The 14,580-nt window shown below is 46.8% G+C and overlaps 1 protein-coding gene across 2 annotated transcripts in view; it reads right to left on the bottom strand.

Moving 5' to 3' along the window:
* Positions 1 to 858: 858 nt before the first annotated feature.
* LOC122385381 (small ubiquitin-related modifier 3-like) overlaps positions 859 to 14,580 on the bottom strand; it is a 45,289-nt gene continuing 31,567 nt past the window's right edge. For both annotated transcript variants that reach the window (XM_043373607.1, XM_043373606.1), the window contains exons 3-5: positions 13,429 to 13,478; positions 4,222 to 4,347; positions 859 to 1,412 (exon numbers count right to left, since the gene is read on the bottom strand). In XM_043373607.1, the coding sequence (XP_043229542.1) occupies positions 1,254 to 1,412; positions 4,222 to 4,347; positions 13,429 to 13,473 (330 nt within the window). In that variant the 5' untranslated portion in view covers positions 13,474 to 13,478 and the 3' untranslated portion in view covers positions 859 to 1,253. The remainder of the gene's footprint in view (positions 1,413 to 4,221; positions 4,348 to 13,428; positions 13,479 to 14,580) is intronic.

Below are 14,580 nucleotides of genomic sequence, written 5' to 3'. Positions count from 1 at the left end.
AATAGTGTTAAATGTTTTATTCTGGTTGGTATTGTATTACTTTACACGTAAATTTTGCACTAACACTTGAATTGTAACAATGCTTCAGTGAGGGTTTTTGTCAGTTTATGTCAGTTTTTGTCAGTTTTTGCCGGCATAAATTGGCAAAAACTAGTTTTTGCCACTGACTGGCATAAACTAAGTTTATGCCGACATTTTGCCAACCCTGTTTGCGTTGTTCGATGACCAATCAGCAAAACCCATTCGTCGGATCAGCACAGGTGGCGCCAGTGAGAGGCATTCCGGCAAAACCTTCAGCATATGGGCAAAACGGAATGCTGATCCCACTCCACAGTTTGTAGTTGGTATAACATTCGCTAGTCGCCATAACTGATTGAATTCCGGCAAAACCTTTGACGATTTGGATACATGCTTCGTTATTTCTTTATATCCCTTCGTCACTCACCAGAACACCACTATGCTAATTTCGGCATTCCTCATTACATTTCGTCAAAACTAAAAACAGATCGCCCCTTTACAGAGAAGTATAAATATGACCGCGTTTATGCAGTGCAGTGCGAGGCATAGGTGGCGAAACTCGTAGGTCATTCATAATTTCATCACATAACTCTATAATGTGGAAGGCGCATCGGCCGCCAGATGGTGTCCAACGGTGCCGCCATGTTGCGCAGACCAGGAACTGGCCGCAGGAAGCAGGAACGATGAGATAGGGTGACAAGAGGCCTTCAGCGACCGCACTCTGGCCAGAGGTCGCCCCGATCGGCTCGTCGTGGATTCAAACTGGTAGACAAGCCCGGACCCCCGAGAGCGACGAGCGCGGCAGCGGCCAACCGCTCCGCATCGTTTCCGTTCTACAGGTGACAACAGTAAAACGTATATTCGGTCCCTGACGCGCACCAACAGGCGATGAACATGCGGCACCCGGCGGCGCGCTGAGCGATGATGACGATGATGAGAGCGCCGGCGCGCGGACAAGTGCCTTCCACCGGCTACCGGCTGGCGCAGACCGCCGTGGCCGCACCGGCTCCGAGCGCTGCACTGCACCCTCCCGGCCGACCCGAGCCCACCGAGTCCGGTCTCGGCGCCACTGCGCGGAACTCCGACTGCACTCCCCGACCGGCGGCGGCAGCGAGCGCAACTGTCTCCATCGCTGCCCGGTCTCTGGCTGGGCGATAGCACGTCTTCCGGGCGACTCGGCCACTTACGCGAAGGAAGTCCCCGAGCCGAGTTTGGCTGGTGCCCGGTGGGCGGTATCACGACCCGGAGCCGGTCGGTGGCCGGCGCCGTCCGCCGGTCTGCTGCTGGAACACCTCGATGGCGTCGCCGTCCTCCATGGACATGGTCTGGGGCGTGTCCACCTCCCTCACCGGCTCGCCGTCGAACCGGAACCGCACCGCGTGCAGAGACATGTTCTGACGGCCAGACGGGCGGGCGGCGCGTACTGAGCAGCAGCGTGAGCGGGACACATCCAACCAACCACACACACTGCCCAACGGATCCCGGGCGACAGCCACACACTCCCAATCAATAGCATGAGCGCAGCCCGAGCCAGGCCAGTCCGTACCGAATAACCAAATTTTTGACATATCAAAGGAATCTGTCAATGGGAAAACTACAGCGTGTCCCAGAATTGACCGAACACTGTTAATCAGCGCATAAGATGAGGGAAAAAATAATTGCACTTTTTCGTCCGATATAGCCAATAAGGGTAGCTTCGAAATGGCACATGCAATAGACACGCTAGCTACATTAGCCGACAATTGTAGCTAAATGCCAGACGATGCTGGCTTCAGTTGTTTTACGGGTCTCCCGAAACTGGTTGTAAGACGGTTTTCATTGACCTCTTGCCGGTGGATAATATAAATATTTTCGATTAGCTTTGCATCCAAACTGTTCCCAGGCCATAAGGCATTCTCTCCCAAAACCAAAAATTCTGCCTACACCACTGTTGCGCTGTATTTTACATCTGAAGTGGAGAACCTCCATGCCTGAACATGGCGTGACCTTTGGCTTCCAACAGATTTGGTTTCCAGAACAAACCCGCTTATGGCCATTCAGTTCACGACAACCAGTTTTTATAATGCTTGAATATTACCGCAGAAGCAAACTGTGTTAACCCGCGCCGGGGCGGGGGGGGGGGTGGGGCTGTTTGAACACCCCCCCTGCGGTTTTTCGCAGATAGCTAAAGAACAGCGGCGCTCCGCGCCGCCGTTTTTGGCACACCTGTTCGTGCATCTTTTCCGCACAGGTTGTGTAAATTTCAGACCCAGGTCGCTCAAGATCAGGTCACCAGGTCACGTCAAGTGACCTCACCTCGGAAAAAATAGAATGCTCGTCATAGCTACACCGAGTGAACGGATTGTCTTGAAACTTTCAGCGATTGATAAAAGTACCAGCAGTTATAAAATGTATACCTAGGAATCCGTGACCTAAGCTTAGGTCAATTTTGCGGCCTCTCCATTATAAGTAAATGGGAGAAAATTGAAATGCGCCCCTTTTGGACGAATGATGTTCAAAAACCTCTCAAACATCGGTTCAAAGGTAAACATGACACATTGAATCGGAAAAATGCATCTGTGACCCCTCTGTCTGCCCCTGAGGTCATCTCAGGTCGTGAACGGTCACCAACAGTTTTTTTTTGCTATAACTTTTGATAAAGACGTGCTAGAGCGATGAAAACACGTCAGATGTATTCAGCTCGACGATACGGATCGACTGATATGCAACATGACCCTTTCCGGCCAGGTCATGACCTTGACCTCAGGTCAAATTTTCAAAATGACCTTTCAAGGTCAACAAATAGTAAATTCGACGCGTCTCGACGAGAGGAACACGATGCTGCCAAAAGTAATGTCGTGGTTCTCTTGAGTCAAAAGTTATTGACGAAAAACCATTTTCGTGAAAACTGCTCTTTTTACAGTTTTTGCCCTCTGGAGGCTAAACCGTTAACCTGAGGTCAAAGCTGAGAGCAAAACTCAGAAAGGTCTGTAAAAGGGCTATCAAATGCGCTTTTTCCGTGGCGCTGTAGCTCTATTGGTTCCCGAGTTAGCCGTTGGCAGTTTCCAAAGTTGTTGAAATTTTTACCTTTGATGACCTCTGGCGACCTGACCTTTGACCTGACCCAAAAAATGACCGAAGTGAATGTCAGAATGTCATTATTTTTGACACTCTTTCGAATGCCGCTTACCGCGTGTCGCTACGTGGCCCAGGAGCAGAGTTAGACGGGGGGGGGGGCATGTTCAGACACCCCCCCTGGCCCGGCGCGGAAGTCGCGGAGCACCGGCCCGGCGCGGGTCAACGGTCGTCTTTGGGGCATCACGTGAAGCCGAAGGAGCGCACCGTGGCTCAAAATGTCTCACACTTTGATTTTCGACGAGTGCCTGGCCGTCTCGGCTGTTGGGGCGTTGTCACCATCTGACGTCCACACACGACTTTTTTTGTGTCGCTTCAAAGGGCAGAATACCTTCGTAAGACCACAAAGTGTGTTTCCATTCACTTTTTTGTTGCATACATTATGATTTATGGCTGCTTTGTAGCGATTCGCGCTGTCTTTCCGTTAGTTTTGGCATATTTTTCAGATGATGGGCCCCGAATTCCAAAATTTTGTCGAAGATAGTGGTCAAAAGTGGACTGATGTTTCGTAGCTAACCCTGATGTGTCGTTTAGCTTGTTTTCGGGTAGATGGGTGGCGTTTGTTGTCCATGACATGGCAACCACCCGCTTGACGACTGGTGCATGCTCCTTTTTGGTCGCGCCCAGACTTGTCGATCAGGTTATCTCTTGCTCTCTCTGGCTTCGCTCACTGATATAACTGCGGTTTGCTCACCTCTGCCTGCTTGCTAATGAGCTACTGGAGCTCTCCAGCAAGAACCATGCAGAAAGTCCATTTACGAACTTCAGAATTGCACTTTTTTCACCATGATTGCCTTTTGTTTGCTGAGGCTGAAAACGAAAAGGGACTACTCTTTGCTGACTCTGGATAATAACTGACTCGAGTCGTAACCGGTCACCAAAAACACACAGTCTCCAAGCTCGATAGCTAAGGTATGTCTTATAAAAGTATAATGCTCGCATCTTATTAGAATCGAGCGCAATCGTACTTTTAGCCAGGAACTAAATGCTCGGTCAATTCTGGGACACCCTGTACACGCAAACCATAATAAGCGAGCGACTATCCCATAGGAGAGCTTAAAACACCAGTAAGAATACAGAGCTGCTTACCACACGATTACAGTAGGCCGTCATCAGTTTCCGAAATGGAGTGTGTCGCTTTATCTTGAAGAAGACTGAAGAGCCGTCCTGCCCCATCACCTTCAGGTTGATGTGCTCGTCTCCTCCTGGGGCATCCTAGCACCAGAGAGCATGTGGTCAGAGCATACATTACACATGCATTGGCCGCTTCATAGCGGCTTAAGGCCGCCCCACACTGGACCTCGCATGCGGGTTGCGAGTTTTGGGTTTTGCGGTTTCTTCAAAATCACATAATACAATCTGAGCTGAGTAACCCACACTACCATCTAACAATCGAGTCTGCGTGTTTTAGCTTGCGAGCGACCTTGCATCGCATTCCAAAAGTTGATTTTGAGTCAACTTTGGATTTTCCTCGCTGCGAGGTCTGCGAGGTCTGCGGCACCGATTGTTAGAAAAAAAAAATGCCTAGTGAGCTCAGAAATTAATTATTTGTGACTGAAAACAACTTGCTTCTGATTGGTCGGGCTAATCATGACGTCACATGTAGGTACATAACTGTGTATATTTGGCGCAGTTGAGACAGGTTGAGACATACATTTTCTATGTATTTATCTATGGTTAATCGGAGTGATTGGTCGTGTTTTCAGTGTCTCTTGTTTTTGCGCTGGTATTGCGTGGCTAAGAAGTTTTATCAAGAATAACATATACTTAAATGTTCCTTTAATTAACCCGCGCCCAGCTGGGGGTCCTGGATTTCCACGCCCTGCTGGGGGGGGGGGGGTGTTTGAACACCCCCCCCCCCCTTGTAACTCGGCTCCTGGGCCACGTAGCGATACGCGGAAGGCGGCGTTCGAAAGAGCGTCAAAAATAATGACGAAATCACTTCGGTAAATTTTTTGGTCAGGTCAAAGGTCAGGTCACCAGAGGTCATTGAAGGCAAAATTTCGCCGATTTCCAGGTCGAATGTCGAAAATTTCCAAGAAGCCAACGCATAACTCGGGAACCAATAGAGCTACAGCGCCGCGGAAAAGCGCATTCGATAGCCCTATTAACGCCCTTTCTGAGTAATTCTCTCAGATTTGACCTAACGTCAACGGTTTTGCCTCCAGGGGGCAAAAACTGCAAAAATAGCCGATTTTTTCGGAAACAGTTTTTCTGCAATAACTTTTGACCCAAGCCCTGTACGAGCTTACTTTTACCGGCATCGTGTTTCTCTCGTCAAGACGCGTCGAATGAACTATAACTTGACCTTGAAAGGTCAACTTGAAAATTTGACCTCAGGTCAAGGTCATGACCTGACCGGAAAGGGTCATGTTGCATATCAGTCGATCCGTATCGTCGAGCTGAACACATCTAAGGCGTTTTCATCGCTCTAGCATGCCTCTATCAAAAGTTATTTGCGAAAAACTGTTAGATACCGTGCGTGACCTAAGATGACCTCAGGGCATAAACAAGGGTCACGGACACCATTTTCATGTTCAGTGTGTCTAAACCACTTGTAATTCGGTGTTTGGGAGTGTTTATAATGTCTTTAGTCCAAAAGAGGCGCATTTCAATTTTCTCCCATTGACTTATAATGGGGAGGTCGCAAAATTGACCTGACCTTAGGTCATCGATATCAAAATTCTGAGATATATGTTTTATACATGCTATTGCTCTTAGCAATCGCTGAAAGTTTCAAAGCGATCGGTCACTCGGTGTAGCTATGACAGACATTGAAACTTTTTATGAGGTGAGGTCACTTCAAGTGACCTGGTGACCTGACCTTGAATGACCTTGGTCTGAAATTTTCACAACATGTGTAGAATTAATGTATGATAAGGTGTACCAAAAACGGCGGCGCTCCGCGCCGCCGTTTTTGAGATATTCGCGAAAAACCACAAGGGGGGGTGTTCAAACACCCCCCAGCAGGGCGCGGGTTAATAGTGGAGCTTCAATATCTGTGAGTTTTATTGGCAAGTGAAAACTGATTTCGCTGTTATTTTATCTGGAAATTACTCATTTTTTAGGTCAATATTCAAAATATTTCACTGGAACAAGTTGGCACTTGCTCTTGATTTTTGCACTCAAATCGCGTGCGACTCAACTATGTATATTGGGACATGCAAAGAATATTGCTGACTAATTTACTGTGTTGTTAGGTATGGCACTGTTTGCAAAGCATGGATAATGAAACTGTGCTAATACCAATGCCTCAAGTAATAATCAGGAGGGACAGAATTCAGAGTCCAATCGAGAAGAACGGGTGCAAATGCTACGAGGACCAGGCAGCTCTGATACGATGGCTAGTCGTCTCACTCCATTAGACCAGCTGATTCCTGACAGCACCGACTCCGATACAAAGATGGAGCTCATCTTCCAAGTCAGAAACCAGTTCTTTGATGGAAGATGTGATGGATAATGAAACTGCCTCTGCCTCTGTCTCTGTCTCTGCTTTGTTGGCCACTTTGGACGGGGCCGAGCTCCGCTCCCTGCGTGAGCGGCTATTCGCCTGTCATCCAGAAATAGTTCCTTCGTCTGCTGGCCGTTCCCTGATCAGGTGCAATACGGGGACCTGTAATAAGGGAAGTAACTTTCCATATGAAAGAGGTGCAGGTGCACCCGTCCCTCATCCACTAGAAATGCACCCCCATCAAGTCAAAGTGCACCCCCATAGGCTAAGCGGCGCCCCACACGCCGCCCAACACCGATTAGCTCTAGAACAGATGGCGAGGGTGATTTCCCGGCTACATTCCATCTCGGCGTCGTGATGCTTGCGGGCTTAGGAAGCGTCCAGTCGTATGCAGGGTAGTGTAGGGGTAGGGTTGAGTTCAATAAGTCCCTTACATTTGGGGCGTTCCACGACAAATCGACAAGTGCCCTGCACCCTCATATTTTATTTTTTGCTTAAAATTGGTCTAATGGGTTGTGATGGGCGGGGAAGCCAGCTGTGGCAAGGATTTTTTTTCTTCGAACAACGGTTTCCGAGATATAGCCTCGGGCAATTCTTGGAGTTCGCGCTGCAGCCTTATGTTTGGCGGCCTATAACTCAGAAACTATTGTTTTTTTTACGATAAAAACTTCATATGGTTCAACTTACAATCAACCAACAAACATTTTGGCCATCTCGGATTTTCAATTTTTGAAAATTTTGATCACGTGACCTTTTGTCCTATTTTTCGAAGAGTGACCTTGATATTTTCCTCACTGAAAGTTGCAGTTTTGTCTGATGACGTTTAAAGTCTTATCAATTGTCATTCATATGCGATAATAAAAAAGTGGTTATCGCCCTGCGTTGACCTCAGGTCAGGCCATTTTTATGACCTGTCCATTATTACGAGCGGGAGCGACAGCGAGATCTCGAGAATAAAGCAAGATAGCGACAAGCGGTAAACGGTAAAGGGTACACACGGATAAGGTCTATAATTTTTACTGAGGTCATTTTCAGGTCAGGTCAAAGATGACGTCACAGGAGCTAAAAGGAAGTCAAAATAGCGGCACTATACATATATATGAAGTTTTTTCTCGAATAACTTTCAAGGTATCCCAGCTAGGAACAAACTAATAGCACCATCGTGATCCTCTCGTCGATCCGCATCGAAACATATGTATGTTGACCTCGAAAGGTCGAAAGGTCAAAAGTTGACCTTAGATCACGTGACCTAAGGTCAACTTTTGACCTTTCGACCTTTCGAGGTCAACATACATATGTTTCGATGCGGATCGACGAGAGGATCACGATGGTGCTATTAGTTTGTTCCTAGCTGGGATACCTTGAAAGTTATTCGAGAAAAACTTCATATATATGTATAGTGCCGCTATTTTGACTTCCTTTTAGCTCCTGTGACGTCATCTTTGACTTGACCTGAAAATGACCTCAGTAAAAATTATAGACCTTATCCGTGTGTACCCTTTACCGTTTACCGCTTGTCGCTATCTTGCTTTATTCTCGAGATCTCGCTGTCGCTCCCGCTCGTAATAATGGACAGGTCATAAAAATGACCTGACCTGAGGTCAACGCAGGGCGATAACCACTTTTTATTATCGCATATGAATGACAATCGATAAGGCTTTAATCGCCATCAGACAAAATTGCAACTTTCAGTGGGGAAAATATCAAGGTCACTCTTCGAAAAATAGGACAAAAGGTCACGTGATCAAAATTTTCAAAAATTGAAAATCCGAGATAGCCAAAATGTTTGTTGGTTGATTGTGAGTTGAACCATATAAAGTTTTTATCGTAAAAAACCAATAGTTTCTGAGTTATAGGCCGCCAAACATAGGGCTGCAGCGCGAACTCCAGGAATTGCCCCAGGCTATATCTCGGAAACCGTTGTTCGAAGAAAAAAATACTTTCCACAGCTGGTTTCCCCGCCCATCACAACCCCCTACACCAGTTTTCAACGAAGAATAAAATATGAGGGTGCAAATTTAATTTTTTACTTGTCGATTTGTCGTGGAACGCCCCATTTGAAAGGTTTGAACAACCCGCAATCAGCACAACATACCACAAGTTAAATAAAAAAAAACTACCAAACTCCGCCCAACTAATATTAATAAACATACAAGTTTTTACAGCCAAACTAATGGCCTAAATAAAAATATATCTCAAATCATAACCGTTATCGCGGGTGATGGCGCCATGATTTGCTATTATCCAAAACGGATGCAAAATAAACATGTTTCTAGGTCATCTAAAAACATTGCATTTTAGTTTCGTGAAGATTTTTGACTGCATTTTTGGTAAAAGCTTCTCAGATCATGATTTCATGTAATAGGAACACACAAACCAATCGGTGTACACATCAGTATACACAGACACACACAGACATACAAACACATGTCATTGACCTTGACCTAGCTTGACCTGAAATGACCACAGCCGATAAAAACCTAGTCGGATAGTGTGGCAAAGAGCTGTTCGAGCTGGCCTGGCACCACAAAGGGCAGCGCCATCGGTATATGATGGGCACCGCACGTGATCTTCCAACGGTGGCCCCAACAGCACACATTTTTTAGTTTGACCTGACCTGGAATGTCAATGATTGACTTAATGAGGTAAAATTGGGTACCATTGGATTTGTCTCTTCCCAAAGAATCTGTTGGTCTTTGCCGCGAAGCTCTATCACCAGCAGGAACGAAATGGCGCGGGGGGTGGCACCCCCCCCCCCACCATGTGCGTTCTAGGATGGGAAAATGGCATATGCGGGCGAGGGTAAACCCGCGCACCGACGGGGGGAGGGGGACGGTTGTCCGCCCCCACTGCTTTTCGTGAATAGCGCGAAAATCGCGGCGCGTAGCGCTACGAAATTTGGCCCGACTTTTCCCTTGTCAATTTTAAACACGGTATGCAAGTTTGAACCTCCTACCCTTTAAGGTCAGGTCGCCAGGTCACTTCGAATGACCCAGCTTCAAATCACTTTTTTGCAACTTTGTCACCGTGTCAGAGCTATAGTAGATGACGAAGGCCTTTGAAAGTCGCAGGATATACCGAGGTCATCAGTAGCTACAATTTGTATGTCTCGGGATTTTGATATCGATGATCTAAGGTCAGGTCAATTTCTTGACCTCCCCATTATAAGTCAATGGGGGAAAATCAACTCCGTTTTTTTCTCAATAAAACGCGTTGGAATGGCCCAATATACCATGAATGACTTCAGATACGATCAACCTTGACTACTTCCAGGCCTTTTTTGCTCTTGGGCAACTATAAGGTCATGTGACGTCATCAAGGGTCACCAAAGGTTTTTTGCTAACTCCTCGCAGGAACAAGATATACAGGGTGTCTCAAAACTTCGTTGACACATTTCTCATGCCAATAAAGCATATAAGAACCGGCCAAAAATCTAAGGTTTTGGTGTCTGTGTGTACACTAGACAAATATGCATGCATTGACAACTGATTCGGAAGGTTGGAAACCAAACCCTTTGCTGCATCTCCAAAAATATTTGCCCATACCGATTTTCGTCGCTCCGTCAGCTGCCGGCGGCTGAAAAAAGGTTACCAGCTTTCAAGCTCCTGTAGGGGAATCCCCTGCAGTTTCTGCGTCGAATTTAGGTTTGACGAGCTCCCCGGCAACATCCGCTTCTCCCTGAAAGCCGACAGCTTGCATCGACACCATCCGTGAGTATTTTGTAGGTCTTCTCTGGCGCTAACTCCTTCATGAATGACTGGCGCCGACCTCCCAAGCACCATTTTCCTTTTCAAAACAACCCCATTCCTGAACAAATGGGAAGTGCCAGTGGCAAATTTTTCGCAGCATATCGTACCAGAATGTGTCGGCCATCTGTTCCTTAGACACATTTGCAAATTTTGCAAAAAATGCAAAAATTTAGCCGGTCCCGTAGCTCAGTTGGTTAGAGCGTTGGACTCCGCGTGGTGAGAGCACGCGTTCCCGGTTATAACAGTCCGGGTTTGAAGCGCGACGGGCGCTCGACATGGGTCTCCTGACAGGTATGGTTGCGGTTGGTGGCAGGCCGTAGCCAGGCGAAGTCAGCGAGGGGACCGGCCGTGCGCGGCTTTGTGCGCACGTTAAACTTTGGACTCTAAATTCTGCCATAGAATCGGAATTGCGTGATCGGAGGGTAGAGGGCAGGGTCATCGCAACAAGCTTCGCTTAGCGGTGGCTCTGTCCTTGTGAATCCTTCCCATCAAAAGGTTCGGACAAAATTTATAAAAAAAAAAAATCCCAAACGCTCTTCATTCCCCATGCCGAGACCTTCGCTGGGTTGCGGAGTGTTTTCCTCAGGAGAAGTTCTGCTTGGTAAACGGCCAAAACCTGTCCATCGTGCGGTTTTGTTGGGATTTTGTGTCTAAAAGAATGCTATTTGCTCCAGATCTGCCTCTTGAAACTTCGTAAGATAAAAATTTACATTAAATGACACTTTTGAAGGGTCAGTTGCCCTGGCATTGACGATTTTCGTGTTATTTTCCATAAAAATTTAGCGTTATAGACATTATAAACAATTTCAAAATGATTCTTTGTCTTTGTCTTATGAGGACCTGCAATTTTTGAAACTGGGTAACCTCTGTCTGTGAGCTTCTGGTCAGTTTTCAATAGTTATGACCGCATTTTCAGCTGCTTTCCGGAGCACGAGTCTGCTGCCGTACGAAGGTCGTTCAAAACGCTGTTAGTCTCGCATGGTTTCGTTTCGTCCTTCACAAATTTTAGCCACCGTTTTTATCAGATAATCATCATGCTGTACTCATCCTCGCCGACACTTTGCCATGTGTCATTTCCGACTTAACCATTCCCATTACTCCTGAATCAGAGAGTTTCTCAGCCAACCCAATTTTGCGACCTCCATTTTCATGCCTGACCCATGGTTAGAGGTGAACCCTTTTTGTGAGCTCATGAAGGGTCGAATGCGCTTGAAAACAATGCGCCTGCTGGGGGAAGGTTGTTACCAATGCCCATGCAAAATTTCGACTGTTAATTTCTCGTTGATTCAGAATTATTGACAAAAAAGCATGACTGGTACCTGTCAACGAACTTTTGAGACACCCTGTATACGCTCGGATGGTCTCATCGTGTTCAGCTCGTCAAGGCGCATCGAATGATGTACAGCCCACCGCTAAAGTAATGTGTGGTTTTACCAATCTCAACGGATGGCTTTGACCGACGATTTTTAAATGCGGACTGATTGAAAAGAAGACGTCAATAGATAAAGTTGTACCTGCAAGGGTGAAGATACATGTAAGCTACATTTAAAGTCTCGTTGCAGTCTGGCTAATCGTTCCTAGGCTTCAGAAGCAGAACATACCCATAACTGAAACCACACATTACTTCTGCTGTGGACTGTACAGTCTGTCTTAAAAGTACCGCGCAAAGTGGCGGTGGATCCATCAAGCCTGACCGAGAAAGGTCTGCTTTAATTTGAAAGTCACCGAACCAATTGAGCTGGGGAATGGACGAGGATGTCCATTGCTTCGGTGACCCAAATTTAGCAGGCCCTTCCTCAGTCAGGCTCGATGGATCCACCGCCACTTTGCGCGGTACTTTTAAGACAGACTGTACATGAGGTCACGTGACCCTGAAGTCAACCTTTGACCTTGACCTTTCGAAGTCAACACATGTAGTATATCATGCGATGCGGATTGACGAGAGGATCACGATGGTGCCCTTAGTTTGTTCCTAGCTTGGCAACTTCGAAAGTTATTCGAGGAAAACTCTCATATCTAGCGCCGCCATTTTAATTTTTTTGACCCCTGTGACGTCATCTTTGACCTGACTTGAAAATGGCCTTAGTAAGAAATGTAGACTTTGTCCGTGCGTACCCCATGCCGTTTACCGCTTGTCGCTATCTTGCTTCTTTCTCGATATCTCAGGGGGGGGGGGCGGTCATCCGCCCCCCCCCCGTCGGTTCCGACCCCGTCGGTGCGCGGCATAAGTTACATGGAAGGAGAGGATGTCTTTTATAAGGGTTCGCTAAAAGTTGTGTTCGGCTCACGTTGGTAGTAAATTCAAACGAAAATGGTTGGATGTTTCCGTCGGTGGTGATCTGTCTGAAATAATTATAGGAATCGGTTTGGATTTGTATATTGTAGAAGAGTATTACGAGATTTTGCGGATACTTTTGTTATACTCGTAAACGAGTACCTATTTTATAAGCATAGGCAACAGTATGATGGATCGACGCAGAGTTTTGAGAAAATTCTACCAGAACAGGAGTATTGAAAGAGTGTTCAGAATTATAGTGAGTTTTCGAAGAGCATTGGAAGGGTTATATAACAGTATGAAGGATCTTTGTGGGACCATAATACATAGTCACAGGAGAGCTTCAGTTGATTTTATCCGGGTTTGGTGTCGAAGAAGAGTTGCATCGAGAGTCAAAAATGACAACTCTCCCTAATGTGCTGGGAAGAGTCAACTTTTCTCTCATTGCAGCAACACTATGCAGCGCAATGCAAAGACGGAACCGTCCGGCGCCGGCACAGTCTACCAGTCAGGCGACGAGTAACGGCCGGCGCCGGCCGCCGCGCCGCCCCGGCAGGATGTTTGATTTTACACCCCTGTTGGCTGTTGGTTGTTACAAGAAAAGCTGTGGACCGATAACTTATTTCTTGCATGGCAAGTTCAGCAATTCAATTCTACCCAGCTTCTGAAAATTTGACGTTAATTGAATGATTACGGCGTGAGCTATTGGCGAAGAACAGGAGAGGTGGGCGAAATCCACCCCCTTCCACTGTACGTGTTAAATTTCACCCACCTTGGCAAGAGTACCCGATAAATGGTGTATTGTTCCCGTTGCCACATACCTTGTTCTTTTCTTCCTTTGGATCACCTCCACCAGTTTCAGCCATTTTATCTGAAAAAAAATATATTGGAACAATGAACAAGCTATTTGGGTTTCAACCCGAATTCACAAAAAAACAACAACATATAATTGAAATGAAACCATACTTTCTCTCCATCCTTCCAATTTTCACTTTAAATGATAACCATAAAGAGTTGGTATTTTTACCGGCAAAAACTAGTATTTACCAGGGGAGGCGCTGACCTTTAGTAAGAAGGTAGGCACATGGTAAAGAAGATTCAACCCTAGATCCTAATAAAAAGCTACAGATAGGCAGTAGATTTGGTAACACGAAGGATTTCTAGAGGCGGTTACGAATTGTTACGCATTCCATGATCTCAGTCACGTGGGGAAAATTCAAAGCAAAACTCACATATCTGCCAGTTAGGTTATGAAGAAAAAAAAAAACGTCATCTGTAAGAGCGTCATCTACTATGAACGTCAAACCCCTTGAGACCCCACTTTTTTGCGATAATTTTTAAATGCGTCAACTTTCGCTGACAATATTCTGGCAATGTATGTTTCAGAACCTGCCGAAACTTTTATTACTAAGGTATTTTGACGCCAAACGATTATGGAAGGTACGGTTCTCCAGGGTATTAGTCGTTGGTCGCTCGGCGAGCGGGAGGGCAACCAGTTCCGCCCCTGTATCGCGTGACCCCTTGCTCCGCCCAGTTACGCACGAGCGTACTCCACGCAGCGTAGTAGCGTGGGGAGGGGAGGGTTAGAATGGTGGCATGTGTAGAGGCTAGAACCGGTTTCCACCGCCATGCCACCGCCCAGCGACATGGAGCGGGGTCAGTGACCAGGGCGCAGGGAAAGGTCAGAGGTCAGCTTTAACGTAGAGCTTTGTGTCTCCCTCCCCTCCGTGTGTAACGACCGCACGACAGCGGCCGGCCGCCGATCAGGCTTGACATGTCAAGGTCACCCGCAGTCAACGGGCTCAGAGGGTTGGTCGAGTGCGAGTCCGTGGCTGACGACAGTCTCGACCATGTGCTATGGTGCCGATACACTAGCGTGGGTAATAAGTTTGTGTTCAGTGCATATGACTGCTGGGACGTGTCCTCTTGATATGATGCTTTGTAACGTGTATGATACGCTTAAAGGGACCCTC

Source organism: Amphibalanus amphitrite, unplaced genomic scaffold (assembly GCF_019059575.1).
Source record: "Amphibalanus amphitrite isolate SeventyFive unplaced genomic scaffold, NRLGWU_Aamphi_draft 000216F_arrow, whole genome shotgun sequence".
Classification (NCBI taxonomy): domain Eukaryota; kingdom Metazoa; phylum Arthropoda; class Thecostraca; order Balanomorpha; family Balanidae; genus Amphibalanus; species Amphibalanus amphitrite.
Note: the sequence above shows the minus strand (reverse complement) of the source record. Positions and strands in the feature narration are given on the sequence as shown.